Source organism: Carassius carassius, chromosome 6 (genome assembly GCF_963082965.1).
Source record: "Carassius carassius chromosome 6, fCarCar2.1, whole genome shotgun sequence".
NCBI lineage: Eukaryota > Metazoa > Chordata > Actinopteri > Cypriniformes > Cyprinidae > Carassius > Carassius carassius.
This window is the reverse complement of record NC_081760.1, coordinates 8,909,715-8,936,059: the sequence shown is the minus strand read 5'-3', so window position 1 is coordinate 8,936,059 and position 26,345 is coordinate 8,909,715. Positions and strand designations below refer to the sequence as shown.

Here is a 26,345-nt window from a genome sequence, read left to right as displayed (position 1 = left end):
TTTTGTTTTCACAATGTTTATATATATATATATATAAAAGTTTTGAATAAGAATATGTGAATGTAAACTGTGCAAATACAAAGGAAATTATTAATAATGGAACATCTAGAATGTTAGAGTGGGAGATGCAGCTTCATTTAAATTTTGCATAAACTTTTGTGTGTTTATATGTGTGTGTGTGTGTGTGTGTGTGTGTTTTAGTCATCTTGTAGAGTGAGCCGAAACACACTAAGTGGATATTTTCTGGCTGGCAGAGACATGGCTTGGTGGCCGGTGAGTGATAATTAATGTAAACTGACCCAATTAAAGCACATATATATATATATATATATATATATATATATATATATATATATATATATATATATATATATATATATATATATATATATATAATTTTTTTTTTTTTTTAACTAGTGGTTTCAAACATTTGGACCCCCATCTATATGTAGGGAGAAGTGAAGTATATTTTAGATGCTGTAACAAATCTCCATTTCTTACAATTTTCAAAAACATTATCATTTTTTCCCCTTTGCAATTCTTTTAATTAGTCCTGCATAATGACAAATTTTTATATTATTATCATTTCCGATTAGTGTCTCAATTAAAATGAGGTCACAAAAACCCACATGGAAATAACCTATATGTGGATATATGCGCATATATGAAACCTATATGCAGTGTATATGCTGCATATATGCACATATATGATAATATATATGCTGCATATATGCCACATATAGGCAAAATTGAGGTGCATATATGTGCATATACAGGAAATATAGGTCTCCTGTATTGCTTCTTCATATCCACATATAAGCCCTAAACATACAAGATATGTCTTCTATATAGTTAATGGCAGGATCTGGTCATTATGTAGGTCATCTGGTCATTTTTGACTGTCATACATGATGCCTAGCTCATATTTTTTATTATCAAGGCAAAAACTAAGAATTAACGAAAAATATTATGCAAGAACTTATGTATTTGCGAACATGTGAAATTGGTATCACATGTAATTGGCATGTTATGGAATTTAACTATGGCAATATATTAACATGATATACAGAGCCGGACAGTAACGGAGTACATTTACTTGAGTACAGTACTTAAGTACAATTTTGAGGGATCTGTACTTTACTCGAGTATCATTTCTGGGGAGTACTCATTACTTTACTCAACTACATTTGAGAGGCAAATATTGTACTCTTTACTCCGCTACATTTCCATCCATAACCATAAGTACCCGTTACTTCTTCGGCCCCGTCCACACGGAGACGGAACCCCAATCTTTTTTTCCCTCGTCTCAAGAAATATCCGCGTCCACACGAAACCGATGTAGTATACATGCCAGACCAGCATGTGGTGCAGTGTTGCCAGACGTACGATAATTACCGTATTTGTACGATAATGTTTACCTCTGTACGATGTACGATCAATAATGAAAAAAATCCTGTAATGTACGATAATTTCAGATTTTTATGAAGATTTAATTGAAGGTAGTTGCAGTCATGGGGCTTCTTTACTCATACACGAAATCGGCTCATTACAGACACTCTAAATGCGTTCGTGTGCACCTCAGAGGAGGTTGCCCTGCTTTAAAGCCAACGAGCACTGTTTGCGGTCCATGACAGCAAGAACCCCTTCAACATCTGGCAACACACAGTCTTCCAATGACAGCAACTCAGATGTGGAGTTAACTGCACCACGCCACAACAGCTAAATTCCGCCTACACTGGACGCAACAGAGCAAGTGTTAAAAATAATTTTAATATGTTTTAATATGCGCCGCGAAGCAGACAGTCACTGAAAATATTGGGATAGTATTTTGTTGCACTGCTTCCGTCCAACCATACGCCTAGTTATCTATTGTGGTAATTTGCATGTCGTGTCAAAATGTTGTTGGTTTAGAATAGATAAATAACTCTTTTGACTCATGTACGATAATTTTCTTCCAAATACGATAATTTTGAACTTCTGGTACGATACTTGGATACTACTTCCAATCTGGCAACACTGATGTGGCGCTGAGATACATTAAAAACGGAGAAGAAGACATGGATTTGCTGCGTGTGGTACACAAACGAACATGGAACAATACATTTATTTATCCGTGTTAATGTTAGCGTTCAGTGTTTGTTCATGTTTTTGTTGTTGTCACGTGATGTAGTGGTGTTTGACTAGGGGCGAGACGTGGGCTGATGACGCCATATTTTCAGAAAATGTACGGATTCGCCATCGAGAAGAAATGCAAAGGCGGCGTTTTCAAATATATCCACTCTGGGACCCGGTTTCAAAACATCGGTTTCACTCTTCCAAAACTCCAGATCCGTGTGGACGAAAACGCCTATCCGCTAAAAAATTTGTGCGCTGGAAAAAAAAAAAAAAAGAGGAAAAAATAAAAATCTCGGACACCCTATCAAATGTCATTGGATAGTGCAGGAAGGAAGAGGAAGAGGAGGAGGAGGCGGCGGAGGAGGAGGAGGAGGATGAGGCGCGTCATGACAGACCTTCAAAGAATAATACAGATAATTTTTTTTCTGTTCAGTTTTTTGTCTTATTTTTGTTCTTGTACTATATTTTTTGTTTTGTGCTATTTGATTGATCTTGAGTAAATAAATAATGTACATTTCTACATTTTGGACTTTTGCCTAGCAGCTATAGATTTTAATTATACTATTATAGGTGAACATATAGATGCATATATACATGCATATATGTACCTATAGGTATATGTATGCACATATATATGTGTACATATATGTGTAAATATATGCGTGCACAGGGCTGGACTGGGACAAAAAAAATCGGCCTGGGCATTTTTGCCCAGACCGGCCCACTATATGATCATAAACACCACCCATCTTTGCACGCCCTTAATTATATGCATACCAACTGCTATTCATTAAAACCACTAATGCCATGTAATGAGCGAGTATAGGAACGAGTGAGAGTTAACAGATGAAATAAGTCAAAATTTTATATTTATTAATACAGTTGAACTATACTCCACAGCGGTGAATCCTAAAACAAGCTATAAGCGGCTCTGGCATAGCAATACCAGTGTTTCTTACAGGATTTTTGTTAAAACTATGGTGGTGTGTCCTCGGTCCTTCTAGGGGGATTTGGGGGCAGGCCCCCCCGTGAGAAAATTTTGTGCATTTTAATGTTAAATTCATTAATCTGGTGCACTTTGAGAGTTCAAAATTAAAAGCTCCAACCCATATTCAGTGTGCAAATTAAACAAAGAAAAATTCAAACCTCTTTTAGTTACAGTGTCTATTTACATTACACCTATACATAATAATAGTTATAATATTAATCCAATGACAGTAATAGCCATATTTTGTAAAACAAATGCACAAAAAAATAAAGGAAAGGAGCTGATGAAGGTCAGAAAACATATTTTGACACAGTTTACAGTGTCTGCTTTAAGGGCCTGATTCTATTTTTCACGCTATTTATCTGCGCATTCCTTGCGTTTCTTCTCAATCTTTTTTTACAGATACACACTGACACTGCTGCCGCTCGCTCACTCGTTTAAAGTTGTGATTGGGCCAGCCCAGTGTCAATCAAGAAAAGAGCCAATGGGCCGCTGATCTACGTGTTTCATGGGCTGGTCTGTCAGAAAAAAAAACTAACACTGACTTTGACCAATGCATTACACCGGCACAAACCCAGCGCCGCCAATTAAGCAAAACAAAACAAAACGAATGGGCCGCCGATGTACAAATTTTATGGGCCGTTAAAAAAAAAAAAAAAAAAGTATGAGTATGAGATATCGGCCCAAAAAGCACGTCGGTATGCCCGGTATGCCCAATGGCCAGTCCAGCCATGTGCGTGCATATATGTACATATGTGTAAATATATGTGTGCATATATGTTCATATATATGCACATACATATGTGTGCATATATGTACATATAATATAGGAAAACGGCCAATTTTATATATGTCACATATATTGAAAACCTATATTGAAACATATGTTTATATAGGTTTTTTCCATGTGGGAACAAATGAGGTCATACAAATGTAGGCCTGTAGATATATGAAACATGTATAATAATTATATATACAAGAATCAAAGCAGTGTTGAATAAATAGTATAGCTGGCATGACACACTAGACACTGCCTGATGTCATGTCAACTACCTGTAGAAATGAAGTGTGATGCTGACAGTAAATCTAGTTCTAGTTAAGTTTTTTTAGCCGTTTAAGTCCACTCTGAGAGCTGCACTAATATGTAACATGATTGGATGCAGATTGGTGCATCTCTGTTTGCCAGCAGTGAGGGTTCAGGATTGTTCATCGGTCTAGCTGGGACAGGAGCAGCAGGAGGGATTGCTGTAGCCGGATTTGAATGGAATGTGAGTGACATCATTTTTTTTAATGCTTCGTTTCCATTTTCTGTATTGCATTTATGTTAAACAAGGGCAAAATGTTTATTAGTCATAATTCGATATCGAACATCTCTGCAAACACGAATAAAACAAAACATAATGTAAATGCACCTGTATTCGATCAGCACTAGAGGGAGACAGAGGACCAGCTTCCGTCCTAAAACAGGAATGATGGGCGCTGAAAATCCTGTGCTTGGTTTTTGTCTAGACCAGTAATGTCCAACCCTGCTCCTGGCGATCAACTGTCCTGCAAAGTTTAACTCCAACCCTAATCAAACACACCTGCTTTTAATTTTTAAGTGAAGACCTTAATTAGTTGCTTCAGGTGTGTTTGATTAGGATTTGAGCTGAACTTTGCAGGACAGTTGATCGCCAGGAGCAGGGTTGGGCACCCCCTGGTCTGGACTGACGGTCCTTTCTGTCAGTCCTCAAATCCTTACAACAAGATAAGCTTGAGTTTCTAAATTGAAGTAGATGGAAATTTTTATATTCATGATACAGTAGACATCAAATTATTTTAACACTTTAATTGCTCGTATAACTGTTAGAATGTCATTGTATTAGTCCATAAAATATCACACCACATAACATTTATTTTAACCTTTCTTGTGTTAAAAAAAAATCCCACTGTAGCTTTTCAAAGACAAAAAAATATAAACAATTCCCATCTTTTTTCTATTCTGTCTAGTCAATTTTACACACAAATTTTCATATTTAAAATTAGCTGCACAGACACAATAAAATTTTTTTTAAAAAATGCATGATTACTTGTAGTAGAGACTATTTGAGCACTGAGTTGCAAATAACTACAACTATGAACAAAAATATAACAAATAAACTTTACAAGAAAGACATTTCCAAATCTAATAATATATTATAGTTGGAACATATATCTAATGTTTAACAGTAAATGTGCCTTCATTTTCTAAATACTTTTTAGGGCCAAATACAATAATGTCTCATGCTTCTCAGGTGAATTGGTCTTGTTTTTAGGATGTTTAAATGTGTCTCACTGCAGTGCAGTAACACTTTCTCTCTCTATTAGGCAACTTATGCCCTGTTGGCTCTTGCCTGGATCTTTGTCCCAGTTTATGTGTCTTCTGGGGTGAGTTTTAGACATACACCAAACCACTTACACTGATGTGCCAACTGAGCTATTTAGAATGTGCATTAATAATTGAGAACTTATGTTTAATGTCGCCACATGTACCATATACTCGCAGTCTCTTTCTCTCACACACAGAAACACCACATGTTCTACTTTCCCAGATTTGCCTATTAAATTGCTTAGTTCGTGCCATTCCCTCTGCATTCCCTCTTCCTGTCTTTCTCTCTCTCTCTCTCTCACTCTCTCTCTCAAAGATTGTCACAATGCCAGAGTATCTGGGTCGGCGATTTGGAGGAGAGCGAATTCGCATGTACTTGTCAGCTCTCAGTCTGATGCTGTCCGTGTTTACCAAGATCTCAGTGAGCACAAATACACATACATTCATACAAGGGTTTTTTTTTTTTTTTTGCCATCTCATTCACACATATACCCGCAAAGCTAAAATCAAACATTAATCTACAAAGGCTTAATTTATTGAGTCCCGTATTGCTGCACGGCTTGTTTCTGTAGCTAAGGAATTTGAAGCTGTGAAAGAGAATGTTTAGCTGTGTTTCAACATCTGTTTTTCACTGCAGACACAAAAACACTCACACGCAAATGCTCATGCTTGTTAAATGCCAAAGTTTAATATGTACAGTAGCATTGGTTTTTTTTTTAAAACCCCTATCTTTGGCATTTAACAAGCATTATTTGGCATTAGTCTTGTAAGTGTTTTTAATGATAAAACTACTGTATAAAAGTTTAATGTCAAATTTCTTTTTAAGAAATAAATATTTTAATTCAGACATATTAAAGTGACAAAAATTAATTTATAATGTAACAAAAGTTTTCCATTTCAAATAAATGCTGTTCTTTTTAAACTTTCTATTAATCAAAGAAACCTTAAAAATGTATCATGGTGCTGCTTAATAAAAAAATATTTAACAGTGATGATAATAATAATAATAAGTGTTTTTTGAGCAGTAAATATTGCCATCATGGGAATAATTAAAAAAATATATATATTGAAGTCATTTAAAATTTAAATGCAGCCTCATAAACCTCATAAGAGACTTCATATAAACAAAATAATTAATAATAATAATATTAATAAAATAACAAATTTGGAAACCAAACTTATAAGTACATATAACTATTTGACAAGTTATGTACATGCAAGAGCCACTCACATTTCTTTGGGGAAAAAAATCTAGAATTAGCACTGGTCATAGGGGAAAAAAGATAAATGAGATCTCCTTATGACTGCGATGTGATAAAATGGAGAGCAAACTGAGACTTTTGCTGAAGTCTCCCAGTATTTAAGCGTTTCCTCTTTAACAAGACTCCAGTAATCTCAAATTTCTTCTCTAGAGTTTCAGAAGACATCTTACAAACTGTGCTTAGATTATATGACAATATGATTTGACAAATGATACCAAAGTGAAAAATGGCAGATCTGAAATATGTTTAGATATTAAGACCAATTGATCTAGTATATCATCCACATTCATTTTTATAGCTCAATATGCTCATATGTCAACAACTCTCATCAACTGTACTTCTGTTCTCCAAGCAATTTTAGAAGAAAAAAAAAATCTGACAAAATGTGCAGTATAACTGGAAACAGCAACCTGATATCACAATTCTGTATCTTTTGCAGACAGATCTGTACTCTGGAGCTTTGTTTGTCCAGGTTTGTTTGGGCTGGAATCTCTACCTCTCCACTGTGCTCATGTTGGTCGTCACTGCCCTCTACACTATTGCAGGTTTGTATTTGCAAGTGTGTATTTTGTATATACACTGTTCAAAAGTTTGGGTAATTAATGTTTTTGAAAGAAGTCTTCTTATCAAATATTATTAACATTTAAAATAATGTTTTCTATTTTAATATATTTATAATGTAATTTATTCCTAGGATGATAAGCTGAATTTTCAGCATCAGTACTTCAGTCTCAGTGGCACATGATCCTTCAGAAATAATTTAAATGTGCTGATTTGGCATTCAAGAAACATTTATTATTATTATTATTATTATTATTATTATTAACATTAGTGTTGAATGTTGTGGAAAATGAGATGCATTTTATTTCAGGATTCTTTGTTGTATTGAAAGTGCATAAGAGCAGCATTTTATTTGAAATTGAAAGTTGGAAATGTCTTTACTGGCATTTTTGATGAGTTTGATCAAGTATGCATTTATTTTCACAGAAAAACCATAAACTAACAATAAAGATAAATGCATCTAGGTTAATGTTAATGTAACATGTCAACAGTTGTTCATAATACATTTCTAATACATGAGTCAACAGTATATTTAGAACTTAACATTAACATGATTAATAAATGCTGATAATGCTTTTTGTTAAGTGGTACCACTTTTTTTCAGCGGTACCACACATTTTTCAGCACGGAGCAGTTTTCATAATTAGCACTTGCACTAAACAAGCTCTTTCTCCAACAATCAGCATTGTAGCATGACAAAGCACAGATTTTGATGTCAGACGGTGTAGCGCACACAGATATTCAGCCAAGCGAGCAGATGCAATAATCAGTTGTGGTCTTGAAGCTTCCTCTTAGACTGTAAGATGGGGTAATGTAATGGTCAAAGCTCAGGGCTTGAAACGGGAATGTTCCTGGTTTGAGTTGTGGATAGAGTAAATGATAAACTAGGAGAGTCCTTGAGCGAGGTAATTAACCACAGGTTTGAGTAGCACTGTCAATTGTTTGGATAAAAGCTTCTATTAAATGATTACTTATTTAAACTTTCTCACCGAAGCCCATTGGTTCAGTATCAGTTAATTTCTGCAGTAGTAATTATGATCTACATGAATGATTCCAGCATAATTGCATAATTACTTTAATCCGCCAAACTGCTGTCACTGTATTCACTGCTCTGTCTAAAAGTGCTGATTTAGACTTGACACCATTGACTCCTATCACATTAAACCATCATGAGAGAATTGAGCAATGCCCACTTAGTCCTCTGTTTCTCCAGGTGGCTTGGCTGCTGTAATCTACACTGACACTCTTCAGACCTTCGTCATGATTATTGGAGCGATCATCCTCACCATTACAGGTCAGTCTATTGCAGGCCTCTTCTTTTATTCTCCACTGGCAGTGATCTCATGTCAGCTGTCAATGGGAGAAGTCAAGCAGTACCAAAAACAGATGGCGACTGTTAGAGAACATGTTTGGCAGGCACATTTTCTGGGTTATGTGGTTTACATTCATACATTGCATGTAAAGTAATGTCATATTTTCAACATCAAATGCTAAATCTTACCTTGACTTACCTCTGGTGGCCTGCTGAAATAGGCAAAAATGCCTAGTGATGATAATTATATTGATATTATACTTATATACTAAAATTTAGAACATTCACAAAAAATGCAAACAAGCTTTAATCAAAACAGCTGCATTCCCATGGCGCTATTCACATTTGGGTGGAACTTTCATCTTTTGATGGAATTCGTCTTCTGGAATTTGTCTTTCCTCAGCGAAAGTACAAACAGATTTCACTGTGGCTGTCAGAGAAAACAGAAACCAGGCAACAACAAAAAAAGCCTGTAACACGTCTGTTCAGTACTGAAATAATAATAAATGTCAAATAGGGAGGTTTTATCAAATCATGTCTGGTTAGGACACATTTAAACACTTAAAAACCTACAAAGCTGGTTTGTATGGAGGTGTGGAAAATCCCATTCATGTCTTTAGCAACTTACAATAGGTAATCTCTAAAGTTTTATAAGAACCAAAAATAAAAACAGTGATACAAGCAAACAAGACATACATTTAAACAAGTTAAAGAAATGTAAATATTTTTAATTGGAATCCATTTAAAATGTACATTCCACCATGCAATTTTGACACTACTACAAAGGACAAATAATGCTAAACCTCTACCTATTACCCTAAAAAGTGATAGATTTTAGCTGATATGTTTTTATGCAAATGTTCCAGCATTCAACAAGATTGGAGGCTACAGTAACCTGGAGAGCGTGTATTTGAAAGCTGTGCCGTCTAAGATCATCCCAAATACGACATGTCACCTGCCCAGGGCTGATGCCATGCACCTGTTCAGAGACCCTGTGCATGGAGATTTACCCTGGCCAGGCATGACACTGGGATTAACTATCATTGCAACATGGTACTGGTGCACTGATCAGGTATGCTTCAACACACACTCTCAAAAACAGATAATAAGCCTACCCTGCTTCTAACAATACATAGTAAAAAGCATTGCATGGAGGACAGGATTGCAAATGTATTTTGCATGATGAGTTCCATTCTGCTATAAGATATTTAATGTATCACTTGATGCCACAAAAACTGCCGTTTTAGAGAGAGGTAAAGGCCTTTTAGGAAGACCCTTGAAATTTGACACAAATGATAAGGCTGTGAGGAACTAATGTCTGTATTGAGTCCTGTGTCACCAAAAACGTCTCCAAATGAGTCAAGTATTTTCTCACAGAAACTCTGAGAATCAGTGTGCAGACTAGCATTTTTAAAATACCTTGCTTTTTTGCTCATTTGTTAAAAAATGTAAATTATAAGAGTGGAAAGTGATAGAAGACTATTTGCGATAACTTTCCTTCTTTTAAGTACAGTGCACATCACAATATAAGAAACAGAATTCCTGGAAATACTGACAGAGTTAGAGTCCCCCTCAAAACCCAATAAACTTGGATTTGGTCTGGGTCTTATTACTTAGGTCCTGTGGTTAGGGGCTCAAAACTGGGTCTGGATCAAATTTCTTGGTCTGGGTCTTGGCTAATGGTCTCAGTCATAACCAGTCAATTCACAACTGCACAAAGTGGCTCGGAAATCAGTTTGTACCTTAACCTTTTCAATGTCCTTTTGAGGTGAATATGAAATCGCCATCACAATGGTCACAAATCCACCACCAAATTCTTGCACTAGTCCGGATTACTCACAGGCACGTCAATAAAGAGTAAAGCTGCTTGTAATAAGTTTTGCTTGTCACAATCAGTGTCAGTGTTTATTTGCCACCGTAACACTCTTGTCAGTTTAAAGATCCAGTTAAACTCCAGTTGAAGTCTTTAACAGTAGACATTGGTGGCTACATCATTGTACATTCATGCCTTTGTACTCAATACAAAGTAGTAGTTGTTTTTTTGTTTGTTTGTTTTTATTCTGGGAAGAAAGCCACCATAAATTGGTTAATTTTCATTGTGCCTCTGTGTCAACAATTTATTCCCCAAAGCAAAACCAAACGTGTTCAATGGAACCTTCTGCCTGAGGTGTTTGACACTGGCAAGTTTATATAAAGAGATACCTAATGGTGTACGAGTCTCGACCTGTCTACGAGGGGATGGAGACTTGTTTTAGAGGTCCGAAGTAAAGGGGAGAGAGACTGAGAATGCATGAACCACTGAGTGGGAGTTTGACTGATTCACTGTCCTTCTATTGTATAGGCAGGGCTTTATCTTCTAGGGGACAAGCCGGAGCGCTTTAGATTTTGTTGGCCTGATCCATTTGAGGGGAGGGCAGCAAACATCTTCCCCTGACAGTACCTGTGGCCCCCACTCACATGCCCACTGCTTTTAGGGGGTCTATGTAATACTCCAGGTTTACCAATCACCACTTTGGCCCGGCCATGAGCATCTCAAACAGGTGACCTGGAGACCATCTGGTAAAGCTGAAAGGGAGGAAGGGTGTATGTGAGAAAGAAAAAGAATAAAAACCCTTGAGGCATGATTTCACATGGTATAACAACAAACTATAAACTGTTCTGTTGAATTTTTAAAAAAAGTAATTCAGTAAACAAAACAATAATGCTGGTTGATCTGTAACTTGGCAGGTAATCGTGCAGAGGTCTCTGTCAGCCAAGAATCTGAATCATGCCAAAGGGGCGTCCATCTTTGCCAGCTATCTCAAAATGCTTCCCATGATCTTCATCATCCTACCTGGCATGATCAGCAGGGCTCTCTATCCAGGTACTACACACACGCTCCAGCTGCTGTATCCGCTAGTGCTGCAAAAATTCAGTGCTATGTCATCTTTTGTACAAGCTTTGTCACCTTTTAAGCCTATACCTATATAAAATTGCATCATACAAGCTTAATGTGGTAAATCTGGTTTTTGGTACATGGTAGCTGGTTTGTTGCTGGTCTACGATTGTTGGACTATGAGACCTAAACAATCTTGACCAAGTTAGACTGCACTATTCTACATCATATAGCATCCACACAAAAACCAGCTTTAACCTTACGCAGGGTAGTTTTATGCCCAAATACTAATACTACACACTTAACTGAAACATTTTATTTAAACATTAGATAATTTAGGACAAGACTAAACAGTGACATTAGACAAAGATTTGTAAGAACTATGCAATCACAGTAGGGATGTATATTATTAAAACAATATTAAAATAAAACAATGTATAATATAATAAATCAATATTATAATATGAATATTATAAAACCATATTAAAATTCATCTAATTTGGTTTTATATTACTACTGATAAACTAAATTAATTATTGATACCATACTATTTCATTCAAATGAATGAAAATTAAAATATTAAAAAGTACAATCATTTTAGATACTACAGATTTTTAATGTAAAGTATAAATGAAATTTACATTCATTTTGAGATTTGCTAAAGAATACTACTGGCATATATATATATATATATATATATATATATATATATATATATATATATGAAAGCTGCATATATATGCATCCCTAGACAAAAGTTTCCTAACACCTTTACCTCAAACAATTTTGTTCCATCCATATGTGGACCACTTTTTCCATGGGGAAATTCCACCAGAATTAGGATCTGCTATTTTCCTGTTCTTGTCTGATACACAACTTCTCCCACCCACAACCCCATACATGTGTTATAGCACTTTTAGCAGGTTCAGGCGTGCTGGAAATGTCAACTGAGTCCCGGAACGCACACCGGCACACCCGTGTGCATTCCATAACACACACGCCTGGCTTCTTTTCATCTACTTGAAACACTCCCAGGTTTATGGACTGGTAGAGCCAAATCTTATAAAAAGCACTTTCACATTCAGTCGCACTGAATTAAAGTCAAACGTACCTTTGTTTTGTCTCTGTTGTGCATGTTCAGCAGATTTTTCTCAGCAGTGTTTTGATTGATGTCATCCGATCTCAAGTCCAGCATGGATTGAGAGAAGCGGGCCATCACGTTGAGCACATCAGGGCTATGGTCTCCAACCCGACCAGAACCCGTTAATCTTCCGTTAGGGAGTTTATCACTGCTGTCGGAGTCAGTACATTCATAGTATTCATCTGACGTTGTGGAATTCTCATCTTTATCCTTTAATGAATGTGCACAGGTCACAGCAGTGCTGTCAGCATCGTTGTCTCGAGTGTCTGCATTTCTTGTTTGGTTTTCCTCGCTTCTGACTAAAGTGACCTCTGGGTCTCCAAAGCCCTCCAGTCTATTAACCACCAACTGAAGAGTGCGTGGCTTGGGCACAGGCATTTCTGAAGCCTGCTGCACCTCTGCTGGTTCAGGGTTGGACTCCTGCTCTTGTAGAGGAGGGCTCGCTTTGGGGTCTTGTTGTTGGATTGGAGGGCTTGGTGAATGGGATGTATTGGTTGGTATATCTTGATGGGCATTATTAGAGTTAGTCTCTGCCTGAGGTTGGGTAATTGATTGAACATTTGCATCTACAGCTGCTGTTTTAGATAATTCTTTTGTTTTAGGACGAGGACTTGCTTTATCTGGTAACGGTTCCTCAGGTGGGGCAGTGAATGGGTCTTTAAAACGGATCGCTTGAGATGTTTCAAACATTTGAGAGCGCATTAAATGCACTGGTGCTGGCTTGCTTGTATCACGGATATTAATAAACCCAATAACATCACTGGGTGGGTCTGGCTCTGGCCAGGTGGGCAAGTAGGGAATAAGATTGGCCTTTGGCAGACCTACAAGTCCTGGGTGCTTTTGCGGTCCTTCCGTCAACTCCCTTTGAGGCTTGGGAATCTGGACCATAGGATTCTTGGAGTTACTGTTCTTGGCACTAGCCTTGTCTGAAGAGGCTTTGCTTGCTGCATCTACATTAACCAATGCATATTTAGGGTTAATTAATTTTCTTGCAACAGTTACGGAAACGGGGGAAGGAATGGCAATTGGGACAGGGTCAGGCTCCGGAGGGTCTGCCAATGGGATCTTGGTTAGGTTGACCCCACGAGAGTTCAGGTACAGTTCACGGAACTGCTTGTCAAAAGTTTCAACGGCCTGTCCTGTCAGGACTGTAATGATGTTGCGGTCCAAACGAGAAGCTGTCCATGTAAAACTAAAACACAAAGATGCCGCAAGTCAGAAAAGTGGACTAACAAATAACACATGCACATTTAAACTAGCAACTCAAAATATCTTAGTATGTTACCACCAGTTGAGATGACTCTATTTTTCTTTCAGTTGGGTGACAATAGCTCACTCACTAGTTGTCTTGTTCTTGTTTTGTCAGTTCACACTTCCCTTTTCTTTCTGCACTCTGGCATTTCATGCCATATAGTTTATTAGGCCTGTCTTGTGATTTGATTGTTTAACAAGTCATTTTTAACACAACTTCTTGTTTGGTTGTTTTGTTACCTTTTTAGTTTTATCTTCTAATTTGCCATTGCATATTTAACCCATTTCCATGTTCTCTATCAGGTGTTTGGGTGAGATTTGTGAAGTTTCTAGTTTGCTGAACACCTTTCCTGCTCTGAGTTCTGTTTATGGTTATTAAAAACATTTTAAAAATGTTCCCAAAACCAGTTGAACTTGCAATTTACAAGGCATACAGTTTTTACTAACATGCTCAGAATATATACCACTGGCTCTGCACCCCTTTACCTAAATTCATTACTTCAGACTTATGTGCCCTCTAGAATCTTGCATTCTGCAAGTGAACATCGCTTGATTTTGAATCGCTTGAAACACATCTCTTCCATCTTTATTTGACCCTCTAACTTTATCACTCACTATTCTAATTCTGTTCTTTAAAAAAAAAATCGAACTAGCTTTCTAATCTTTTATTATTCTAGCGGTTTTCTTTTAATTTATTATATTATTTAAAAGCCTTGCTATGTGTACTGCGTTAAGCTAACTGAGATTTGTTATAGCACTTGTATATCATTGCTCTTGTTGATTTTGATTGCTTCCATTGTCCTCATTTGTAAGACGGTTTGGATAAAAGCTGCTAAATGACTAAATGTAAAATATATATATATATATATATACACTCAACAAAATGATTTTTCAGTTTTGTTCACTTTACCTGAACAATTCATGTTGAATTAATGCCATTTTGGCTATTTTTCAGTTCAACATGATTATGTCATGTTAAACTGACTTAAAACTGTCACTCTTTGGTTTAACAAAGTTTTCATTTTGAAAGAACATGTTTCAATCAAGTACCTCAAAATAAGTTTTACACTTCCCATCATGCTTTGCACAGGACTGGATATGGGGAGAGAAAATGTTGAAATAAAGTGTTATTTTATGCAGTTTTTAGTAAAATGTGATAAGGAGACTTTTTCATGTCTAATGCTCTATTATGTGGGCATTTTAAAAGACTTTATATTGGTGTATTTTGTGCGAGTTACCATTGTGGTGAAGTGTGGAGCTTGTAGTTGGGTTGAGGACCTGCCAAGTTAGCTAAAATTATAATGTTGGCAATTTTATCTAGTAGGCAGGACAAAAATGTATATTGTTGACATGGCTTTGTTAGATATATTAGACATGACACAATTAAATGTAGTTAACAGGGCATTATTTTTTAGAGTTGGCATGGCAAAATTAGACCTAGTTAACCTGAAAAGATTTTCTCTATTAAGGATGGCAAAACTTTATCTAGTAGGAATAACACTTTTTTTTTTTGAAGTCTTGACTAAATGAATTTCATACAACAAGATTACAACAAATCATATCAAACAAACTAGATATTGTTGGAACAATGTAATTCAATTTCGTGGAAAACCTTTCCTTAATTTAATTAAGTTCGTTCAACAAATTTTTTTTTTGAGTGTATATATATATATATATATATCTTTACAGTCCAGTGTGACTGACTTTCAGTTAAGAAACAGCTTCATGTATATGTGCATACACACATTAAACTGCACAAAACAAACCTGTATGATCCAGACACTGCACGGTCTCCATCCACAAACATGAATTTTTGACTCAGTGAGCCATGCACTTTCTGAGCCGAGTGAGTGTAGAATTCGGATCCGCCGATGCATCGCACCCGCAGATTCTACAAACACAAATTGTTATTCATACACAAACACACTCAAACTACATCTTTCCTAATGTTAAGAACTCAAAACTGTCTACAGAACAGACATTAATGCATGTGTCTTCAACTCACATTGAGGTGTCCTCTGTGCATGTTGGCTCTCTCACACATAAGTAGGAAGTGCTGTAAAGCTGCATAATCAATAATAATGTATATAGCTACTTTCTTTTTGAATCCAGCCTCTATTAGATCCTTAAAAATGTCAACATCTGTGAAAACGTCCATTACCACAGCAATCATCTGCAAAAACATGAATGATTTTGTATTATTTCTCAGTATACAAATTACTATACAGATCATATTCGAATTCCAATTCTATTGTGAGCATGAAGTACTGTATGTTCTCTTTATTAAGACGACATGATGATATAGACAAAACAAGTCCTACACACCCTAAATCTTTTGTACTGCACCTATTAAGACCTACGTCTCGTTATAATCTCTCATTGTGTAAAATGTCTTTGGATAATAATCTCTTTGATTGAGTATTTGAGTGAGTGAGCGTTTGTCTTAAAGAGAAAGGGGGAGGAGGAATTTCTTCCGGTATGTCACTGGCCGATCTGCTGGGTTCAAGATTAAGCAAGTACTAACAAGACAAATTAATCAGTTGGAAACCAGTAAGATTGTGAAATGTGATGGATATTTGGACATTCAACATGTTGTCTATTTTCTACTAAACTCAATTCATTCCTAACATTTCCAGGTTATCTTTTTAAAAATTAATCAGCTTGTAGACAAAGAGTTGTGTTGAATAGTGTGTGCTGACATGCATGAGGATAGTAGTTGTTTTGCTTAGTTGGAGCTGTATCCACCTATTAGTTTAATATTCAGTTTTCAATATTCAGTTTAATATTTAGTAGCCTACACAATCATCCTCAAGATCCTGTCATTATTGCTTGTAAATTTCATACATTCAGCATATATTAAAGAGCCAGACTAGGATTATTTTTAATAACATAAAATAGTTAAATATTTTTTTATCAAAAAGTGTTTTACACTTAAAGGAGAAATTTTTGAGGTCGACAAATAAATAACTGAATAAAAAGTTATTTTTACTTGTACGCAGTTCTGAAGATACTATAATGAACCCTTATTTGTATTAATTTTATAGAAGTTCACAAATGTTTTCAAAGTTTGGTGTGCGAACAGAAACCGCTTTGACCTCAGGTAACCATAGCAACCTAACGCTGCTTCAGCGTTATCTAGAAGTTTTTGACTAGCCTACTCATCGCAAAAAATACAAATGAGAGAACTGTCATTGTTTAACCGTTTAGTTAAGTTTTACACATCACATACATATCTCGTGGCTAAAATAGTTGACATTTGGATTAGTGCGCTAAAAGAAAATTGGGTTGCGTACAATATTGTTCTTTTCACGTCCCTCTGGTTTACCCACCTTCTGTGCTTGAGCTATGGCCTTTCTCACGACCTCTTTTATATGCGTCTGTCCGTCCATTGGTGGCTGCGTGTAGACATTGACACGCGTCACTCCTCTGTAAGAACTGCAGTCTGGCCAACCGAGGTCTAGATTTGGGATATAGATATCAGAGCGGTCCGGCCAGTACTGCAAAGACACCGCTCCGTCCTCTCCCTCCGCTGTACCATCTGTTTTTTGATGCTCAGAACCGGGTTTGTAATCTTCTATGCTCCGACGCAACCGCTCGAGTTCGGGTTCCGACAGGAAAGGACGCAGCTCGTGCTCTTTCATATAGGCATCAAACGCGTCGCGTCCTTTCGTAATAAGCGCTTCAAGCGCGAGCCGCTGATTCTCGCTGTAAAAAAACTCCGGTTTGGATTCATTTAGACGCCAGTTCACATGATTGTCATCAAGACACTGAACCTGAGAGAGAGCCATGGCGTTTCCACACACAATCCGAGTTAGTCGATAGAAAGCGGATTATTAGTTTTTCTTATTATTATTTGTTCGTATTAGTTTATAAAGTTAAGTCCCACTATAATCCCAGAAAAGTATATAATTTCTTTGTAAAGTCTCTCTCTGTTAACTGCTAGAAAAAAAAATCCTATTACGATCGCTGTAAAGCGTTTCCATGGTAAAGTGAGACCAGGCGATTCAATTGATTTTTTGTGTCGTCAAATAAAGCGGCTCAGCGATAACTTCACACCAAAAGCACGTTTTGTTTGTTGTTTCTTAAAGATATTTAAAAAATGCCTCGTATGTTATTTGATCATGTGTCCCCGAGCAGAGTCCCAGTTCAATACAGGATTCAGTTGACCGCTGAGCATGCGATCATCTTTCAGTAAACCAACAGGTAGAATAGAACAAAGCATCTCCACAGGCTCTAGTGATTAGACACACCTCAATCACCTGACCGGGTGAGGCACTAACCCACACATACACACGCGCGCGGAACAGACTTCAGCCAAACCGACTGAATCCGAGTTTATGTAGGGTCTGCCACAGAAGCATAAACCCTGGAAATCTCCGACGCCGAAGAGAAAAACAAGCTTCCGGACTGTTCACCAGCGTGTTGCACGTTAAACAAAACTTTAAAAACAAAAGAGTTTCCTTCTCCTGATTGCAATAATGTCCCGAGTTTGTTCTCCAGTAAATTCCTGTGGGGCTTTGGTGTTACTTTGCCCTACTTCTGCGGAGCTGGAAAAAAGAAGAGGCCGGACGTCTGCTAGCATGAGCGCCGATGACGCGGCGTGCCGGCTGAATATTACACTGTTGAGTCAAACAGTTACGTGGTTTGGGCGGGGTATCCGGGAAGAAAGTAACAGCCATCTAAAGGAAGTGAAAGAGACACTTCCTATTTCCCCTCTTGAATTCCTAGCAGTAAAAGTAGTGGTTGTAGGCAGACACATAAATTGACACCTTGGGCTATTTGTCACACATGGAAGCTGCCACAAGAACTTAGATTTTTTTTATCTATCTATTTATCTATCTACATATATGTATATGTAGATAGATATATAGATAGATAGATGGCAGTTGAATACCTTTGACCTAAAGTAATTACTTGATATAGCCCCTAAGATTTATTTTAAGTTAATATAAAAAATAAAATAAAAATAACGTTAACTGTGTATGTTCACAGTTTTCTTATGATAGTTAATGGCCACATAAAAAGCATGTAAACAATACAAATATTTACTTTTTTAATATTTTTAAATGATTTATTTTAATTTCATATTTTATTATTGAAATAATTATTAGCATTTTAATAATTCACAAACTCCTTGAAGTTTCCTCACGAACCACCAGGGGTTTAAAAACCACAATTTGGGAAACCCTGATTTAGATTGTCACAATTATTTTAAATACATATGTTTTTGAAGATTCTTTAAAATTGGTTTCAATAAATAGCAGGTTCCCACTGTTTCCAAAAAAAAAAAAAAACTTCCACATCTTTGCATCACCTTTTTTTTTTTTCTCCAGACATAGTGGCTTGTGTGGACCCTGAAGAGTGTGTAAAGGTGTGTGGTACAGAGGTGGGCTGTTCCAACATTGCTTTTCCAAAACTGGTCATTGAGCTCATGCCCAGCGGTAATCAGGATCACTTTTTTATTGTGTATTTGTTTAAATTGTTGACATGTACTTTGTTTTTATAGTCCATGTCATGGTCTTTTTAGTGTAAATCATGCAATTGTGCATGTGTGTTCCAGGCCTCAGGGGGTTAATGATAGCTGTAATGATGGCCGCTTTAATGTCATCACTGACCTCCATCTTTAACAGCAGTAGCACCCTCTTCACCATGGACATCTGGAAGAAGTATAGAAGAGGTGCTAGCGAGAAGGAGCTGCTGCTGGTTGGCAGGTGTTTATGGCTGTGTTTGTTTCCATTTCTTGCGTTGAACTGTTGCCTATTTGAAATCATCAATCATTATGACATGCATAAAGGTTACATGTTGTCTAAGATCCGACGTCATGGTGTTTTTTATGCAAAAGCAATTACATGAAAGAATGTTAGAATGATTTATAGCCTTAGAAATGCAATGCACAACCGCAGTATGAGCAAGACATTTTGGGGTGGATTAATCATTTAGATTAGCTCATATTTATGTCCTTTCATTGGGTTGAGATACATTTAAATGGAAATAAAAAACCACAAATACTTTATATAACTAGACAATGGAAGAATACCAGTAGCTAATGGGTTCCAATAGGATAGATGTCATCGAAGAACTTAACTTTATAAACTTATTAAAGGGCTAGTTTATCCAAAAATTTTAATTAGGCTTTGTTTTACTCACCCCCGAGGCATCCTAGGTGTATATGACTTTCTTCTTTCAGATAAATCCAGTCGGAGTTATATAAAAAATTGTCTTTTGATCTTTCAAGCTGTTTCATGGCACTCAACAGGTCTCAGGTCAGTCCAAAAGACGTGAAATAAAAATGCCCTTCCATAAAAAAAAAAAGTGTTTCACATGGCCCGGGGGGTGAACAAAGGCCTTCTGTAGCGAATTGTTTTTGTAAGAAAAATATCCATATTCAAAATGTAATAATCACTTGAATCTGGCTTGCGCTCACGGTTGTAAAATGGAAGCAGTTCTGGGGGAATGAAGTACTGTATGAGGTCAGTGCTGCGCATGTGCCAGTGAGTCTTGTGAAAACCAATGTTTGTTGACATGAGCAAAAGGAAGCAAAGTTTCCTTACTTTAGCAAAGGAAAATCAGTTTCCTTTTTACTTGTATCAAAATCCTCCAACATTTTTCTTTACAATTCCTCATTTTGGACTTTTTGAACGTGCATCACTTCTGAGTAGCGCATGCACAAAACTGACCTCATACGTCATTCTCCCGGAACTGCTAAGTTTACAGGGAGTGCAAGCTAGATTAAAGTGATTATTACATTTGGAATATGGATATTTTTCTTACAAAAATGCATCGATTCGCTACGGGAGGCCTGTGTTTACACGCAACCTCATTTTCATTTTTGGGTGAACTAACCCTTAACATAATGACTTTCATTTTCTATATTAAGGACTGTTATTGAAAGTGAAGATGATGTTAAAATCCATGTTGATTTGTTTTCCCAGGATAGTGACTGTTATTTTGGTGGTGATTAGTGTGGTTTGGATCCCAATTCTTCAGAGCGCTAACAGCGGTCAGCTCTATGTTTACATCCAGTCAGTAACCAGCTATCTGGCCACTCCTGTTACTGCCATTTTTGTATTGGCTATTTTCTGGAAAAGAACCAATGAGGCGGTAATGCACACACAAACGCATACATACAACAAACAAAATCTGTTTGAGGCCTCACTTAGACTATGTACATATTGACATACCAGCATTAACAGTCACATGCATTCAAGAAAAACCTCTTCTCTCTCGCGAAGAAGGAATGTCTGGCTATTTTAATGTTGCAGATTAGTGAGGGTGCGTGAATTTGCCTGTTCAAACACACAAAGAGTGTGTACATGTCTGAATGACAATGAAAGTGAATGCAACTTTCAATTGTAAGTGATTGAGAAGATAAATACCTGTATTTTACAGAAAATAGGTCACACCTCAATATGTCATTATAAACTGTGTTTTTAAAAATGAAAAAAAAAAAACATTGATAAGACACACCCGTGTAAACTGCATTTTATTTTTCCATTCAGTACAACTTTCCAGTTGAGTGTGACCATGGTCTTCTAATCTGTTTATTAGCACAATCATTTTATAGTGCAAAGAAAATTTTAACTAGATGCATAAAATAATATGGATAGAAGGATGGATCGATGGATGGACGGATGCATAGATATATCTGTTTCCTTGATCGCTGCTGATAATAAATGGTGTTTAGATTCTTAGAACAAGAGTAACATTATGTGAGAGTGCATAAAGTACAGAAAAAGAAAAAAAGACTTTGTGATTCACGTTAAAAGTTTTAAGAACGTTAAAACTGGGAGGGTGGGATTTGAACATTCCTGTTAATTTTTACCCTGAAGGGTCGTTTAGTAGAAAGTAATCCTCTATCCCCTACAGCAAATAGGAAAACCTATTTTATCATCTACTGAGATCTCAGATAAGTATAATTTCTCTGAAAAAATAAAAATAAATCAGTCAGTATAGAACTTTAAGTGTAGTTCAACATTCCCCCAATAAAAGGAAGCTTGTCTAAAGTAACTAAAACTAGCCAGGTGACATTCATAGGGTCATTACAGTGAATGTATATTGTGTAAGTGCATCCGTGTGAGTCAGTGACACAAAAAAATACAAGAATAAAATCAGTTTAACTTACATAATAGATCAAATCTACTGTCTGTCGCAACACTTGTTTGGCAAAACACCTGAATAAATATCACTGAAATATGACTGACAAATATGTGATACTTCACAGGAATTGCTATGCTTGTCAAGGGACTTTCACACCTCACTCCACCCTTAAGTACACTGAATAAGTAAACATGTCAGGAATCTCAGCTCAGAGTTCATTCAGTGCATCCTTCCATTTCAAGATACCTGAAATGAATGAAGTGTTTAAAAATAAATAATCAGTTTAACAGTCTACCATGCTTACAGTATATAGCACACTGCATACATTCACTGTAATGAGTAAATGGAACACCACCGCTAGTATGTCAGAATCAGAATCAGAATAAGCTTTAGTGCCAGGTATGTTTACACATACAATGAATTTGTTTTCGTGATAGAAGCTCCGCAGTGCAACAGAATGACAGTGACAGAACAAAAAACACATAATAAAAATACAAAAAATACAAATAAGTAGGTAAGTAGAGCAACTGTAAAGTCTCTCTGGAGATCACACAGTAGATCATGTTGTTAGTAACACCAAGGTCATGTGTTCAATTCCCATGAAAAGTAAGTCTTCTTCATGTGTGTTTGTTCGGTACGGTGTACGCAGGGAGCATTTTGGGGCCTGATGGTTGGTCTGGTGGTGGGATTGTCACGGATGGTTCTAGAGCTTGCATTCCCTCCACCCCGCTGCGGTGTTTTTGACCCTGCTCCCTCCGTCCTAAGGAGTGTACACTACCTGCACTTTGCCATCATACTCTGCGCCCTCACTGCCTTCGTTGTGGTGGTGATCAGTCTATTGACCCCACCACCTACTGATGAACAGGTAAATGTCTCTCTTGTAAAATGCTTTCATGGATTTTTAGCTTTTCCCATAATTTTCTTAAAGGCTCTTAAATAAAACTACAATTTTATCTTTCAGAACACGTATAGAAGTTACCAATTATTGAGAATTTAACAAGTATTTAAATAATTATTTTTTAATTGTCAAATTTTTTAATTCTGCTTTAACTGTCCAGTCTTAAAGGGTTAGTTCACAAAAAAATGGAAATTTAGCCATAAATTACTAATCCTGAAGTCATTCTAGGTGTATATGACTTTCTTCTTTCAGACGAAAACAGACAGAGTAATTTTAATTGTCTTTGATCTTTCAAGCTGTTTGATGCCACTCAGCAGGTGTTGCGCTGCATCAGTCCATGAGAAGTTTAATAAAAAGGTCATCCATTAAAAAGAAAATTCTCACAGCGCTCCGGGGGGTGAGCAAAGGCTTTCTGTAGCAAATCGATGCAGTTTTGTAAGAAAAATATGCATATTTACAATGTGATAATCACTTAAATCTAGCTTGTGCTCACAGTTGTAAACGAAGCAGTTCCGGGGGAATGACATATGAGGTCAGCTTTGTGCAGGCGCTGCTCAGAAGGGACGCACAACGGTCATTAATTAAAAGTACAAATTGAGGATTTGTAAAGAAGAATGTCAGAGGATTTCAATGTAAGCCAAGAGGAGAGGGTTTTCCTTTGCTAAAGTAAGGAAACTTTGCTTCCATTACTCCTGGTAACAAACGTTAATTTTCATGAGACTCACCAGCACATATGCAACGCTAAACTCATACGTCATGCTCCCGGAACTGCTTCACTTACAACAGGGAGTGCAAGCTAGATTAAAGTGATTATTATGTTTTGAATATGGATATTTTTCTTACAAAAATGCATCGATTCACTACAGAAGGCCTTTGTTCACCCCTGGAGCCTTGTGAGACACTTTTTTTTTATGGATGCGCTTTTTATTAAAATTCTCTTGGACTGATGCAGTGGCATCAAACAGCTTGGAAGATCAAAGACAATTTTTTAAATAACTCTTGACTGGATTTGTCTGAAAGAAGAAAGTCATATACACCTAGGATGACTTCAAGAGGAGTCATTTATGGCCTAATTTTCACTAACCCTTTAAGACTTTAAAACAGTTTAATAATACTTTTGTGAAAACTATGACACATTCTTTTTTCCAGGCTTCTTTAAAGAATAGAAAGGTCACAAGAACACCATTTATTTAAAATAGAAATATTTTGTAATAACATTTTTGTCTTCACTGTCACTTTGATCAATTGAATGCATCCTTTCTGAATACAAGTATTAATTAAAGAAGAAAGAAAAAAAATCTGACTGATCCCATTTTTTTTAAATGGTGCTTTATTTGCTGCAGTATGTGAACCAGTATGCATTATGCAAACAGTAGTATGCTACATTGTTGTCACATGACACCATTCTCTTAAATTAGGTTTTTGAATATTAATTCTATAATGTATTAATAATTGAATAAATACTTTTTTATTGTATATATGTTCTCTATGAGTCTTAATCAATCCCTTCCTTCAGAATTTGTTTAAAATTTAATTAATTTAATTAAGAAATAAATTTAAATCCAGATGTGTATTGGCAGTATATCATGTCTAGAGTGGCATGTCTTTGATTTTGTTTCAGATGCTTAATCTTACCTGGTGGACTCTCCACAACAGCACTGAGAGAGAAATACCTCTACAGAAAGTAACTACACTCAGCCGCAGGACGGACGGTATGCAACACACACATATGTGTGCGTGTCTGGTTAGCTATCCTTGTAGGAACTCTCTATAGGCGTAATGGTTCTTATAAAAAGTGAAGTGACATGACATACAGCCAAGTATGGTGACCCATACTCAGAATTCATGCTCTGCATTTAACCCATCCAAAGTGCACACACACACCATGAACACACACCCGAAGCTGTGGAGGTACAGACTGTATTTTCTATCACCCTACACCAATCCTACACCTAAACCTACCCCTCACAGAAAGCTTTCTGCATTTTTACATTATCAAAAAATCTAATTCTGTATGATTTATAAGATGGGATTTAAAAAAATAAATCTACATACACACATATATAGTTTGTTTCACTATATTAATTGGCTGTCTCATAGACTTCCATTGTTTTTACAATAACAATAAATGTTGTTTTCTATCACCTAACCATACCTCTACTGCTAAACATAACCCTCACAGAAATACTAGATTTAAATAGAAACATAAATTGGCTGATTTATACTGTAACCCTCAACAAATAGTAAGGACTAGTCAGTGTTCAACTGGTTTCACTATATTAGTAAGGAAATTTTTTAGTAGTGAGGGCATTTTGGACCTCGCAGGTAAAGTACAGTCAAAACTGTACATACACTAATCCAGTGAGAGGAGCTTACAGCATGATACTGTAGATCTCATGAGGATTGTTGTGGTCTATTCATCAGGGTGCGGTGCCATTCTACATTTATGTATCAGTTGACAAAACAAAAGTGTCCTATATGCGTGAGAACATTCACGAGGAACTGAAAAATATACCAATTGTCATTTTCTTGGTTTTGAATGCAAGACAGCCTACTGCATATGGTGGATTATGTTGCCAATCACAACATTAGAAAACTGTATTGAAGGTTAAAATGAGAGATCTCAGCATTCAATAATGCAATATGCCATTTAATTGGGCTATAAAGCCTTTTAATTATATTAAGACAGGTTTTCAAAATTGTACCATGATAATAGCTTGGTATTCTTTTAAGAACCTTAGAATCCCTGTTTGTAAAATGCAATCATTCAGTATCTTAGTATATATCAAAATATCATGGTATAATTTCACATCCAATATTTTTGTTTCAATATAGGTTGTGAGCCTGTGCGCAGGGGTAAGTGTGTCCGCACCGCTGGGTTCTGTAGCCCTCGACCTGGCCGATCTGCACCCGGGACACCACCTTCCATTATTCCCAGCATCAGAGAAGATCCCTTCTGGTCTCGCTTCTGCTGTGCCAATGCCATTATTCTCGTGTGTGTCAACATCTTCCTCTATGCTTACTATGCATAACACACAGCCCCCACACAAAAATTTTTTATTTATTTTTTGACTTCTGATAAAACCTTTGGAATTTTACTTATTACACAGCAATATTAAAATTAGAATTAAATTGATTAAAAAAAATTAATAAATGGTCATTTAAATCCTATAGAAACGTGGTCCTGCAGCTTTTTTCTTTTTCTCTTATATATATATATATATATATAAACTCAAAATGTTTCGCAATTTTGAATTTTTTTATCAGAATTGAGCCTCTCGCAATTGTTTTTTTTTCCTTTCTGCCATTACATACATTTTTCTTGACCTTGCAAGTTTATATCTATTTCAATTTCTTTTCAGAATTGCAACTTGCAATTCTCACAATACTCATTTCAAAATTTCAAGAAAAAAAAGTCTGAATCGTGTGACAAACTCAGAACTGTGAGAAAAAGTCCCTAATTGTGAGATAAGAAGTCACAATTAGGCTACCTTTTAA

At 36.4% G+C, this 26,345-nt stretch overlaps 2 protein-coding genes across 3 annotated transcripts; one reads left to right on the top strand and one right to left on the bottom strand.

The window, feature by feature from the left end:
• The first annotated feature begins 205 nt into the window (after positions 1–205).
• LOC132142354 (sodium/mannose cotransporter SLC5A10-like) lies at positions 206–25,920 on the top strand. The gene is made up of 14 exons (XM_059552156.1): positions 206–273; positions 4,267–4,371; positions 5,450–5,509; positions 5,767–5,871; positions 7,152–7,257; positions 8,487–8,567; positions 9,452–9,657; positions 11,313–11,448; positions 19,186–19,293; positions 19,413–19,563; positions 20,785–20,953; positions 22,599–22,814; positions 24,469–24,559; positions 25,683–25,920. Exons 1-14 carry the CDS (start codon positions 259–261, stop codon positions 25,877–25,879), a joined length of 1,746 nt encoding a protein of 581 aa, XP_059408139.1. The 5' UTR covers positions 206–258; the 3' UTR covers positions 25,880–25,920.
• Positions 10,106–18,525, bottom strand: LOC132142353 (protein FAM83G-like). 2 transcript variants are annotated; one of them, XR_009434046.1, is made up of 6 exons: positions 17,182–18,524; positions 15,858–16,025; positions 15,619–15,743; positions 12,572–13,793; positions 11,419–11,486; positions 10,106–11,150 (listed from the first exon to the last, which is right to left on the bottom strand). XR_009434046.1 is itself a non-coding variant. In XM_059552155.1 (5 exons), exons 1-5 carry the CDS (start codon positions 17,638–17,640, stop codon positions 11,118–11,120), a joined length of 2,007 nt encoding a protein of 668 aa, XP_059408138.1. In that variant the 5' UTR covers positions 17,641–18,525; the 3' UTR covers positions 10,106–11,117. The 2 variants fall into 2 exon arrangements, 1 of the variants encoding a protein (XP_059408138.1); XM_059552155.1 differs by lacking the exon at positions 11,419–11,486 and having other exon boundaries at positions 17,182–18,525.
• Positions 25,921–26,345: the final 425 nt, after the last annotated feature.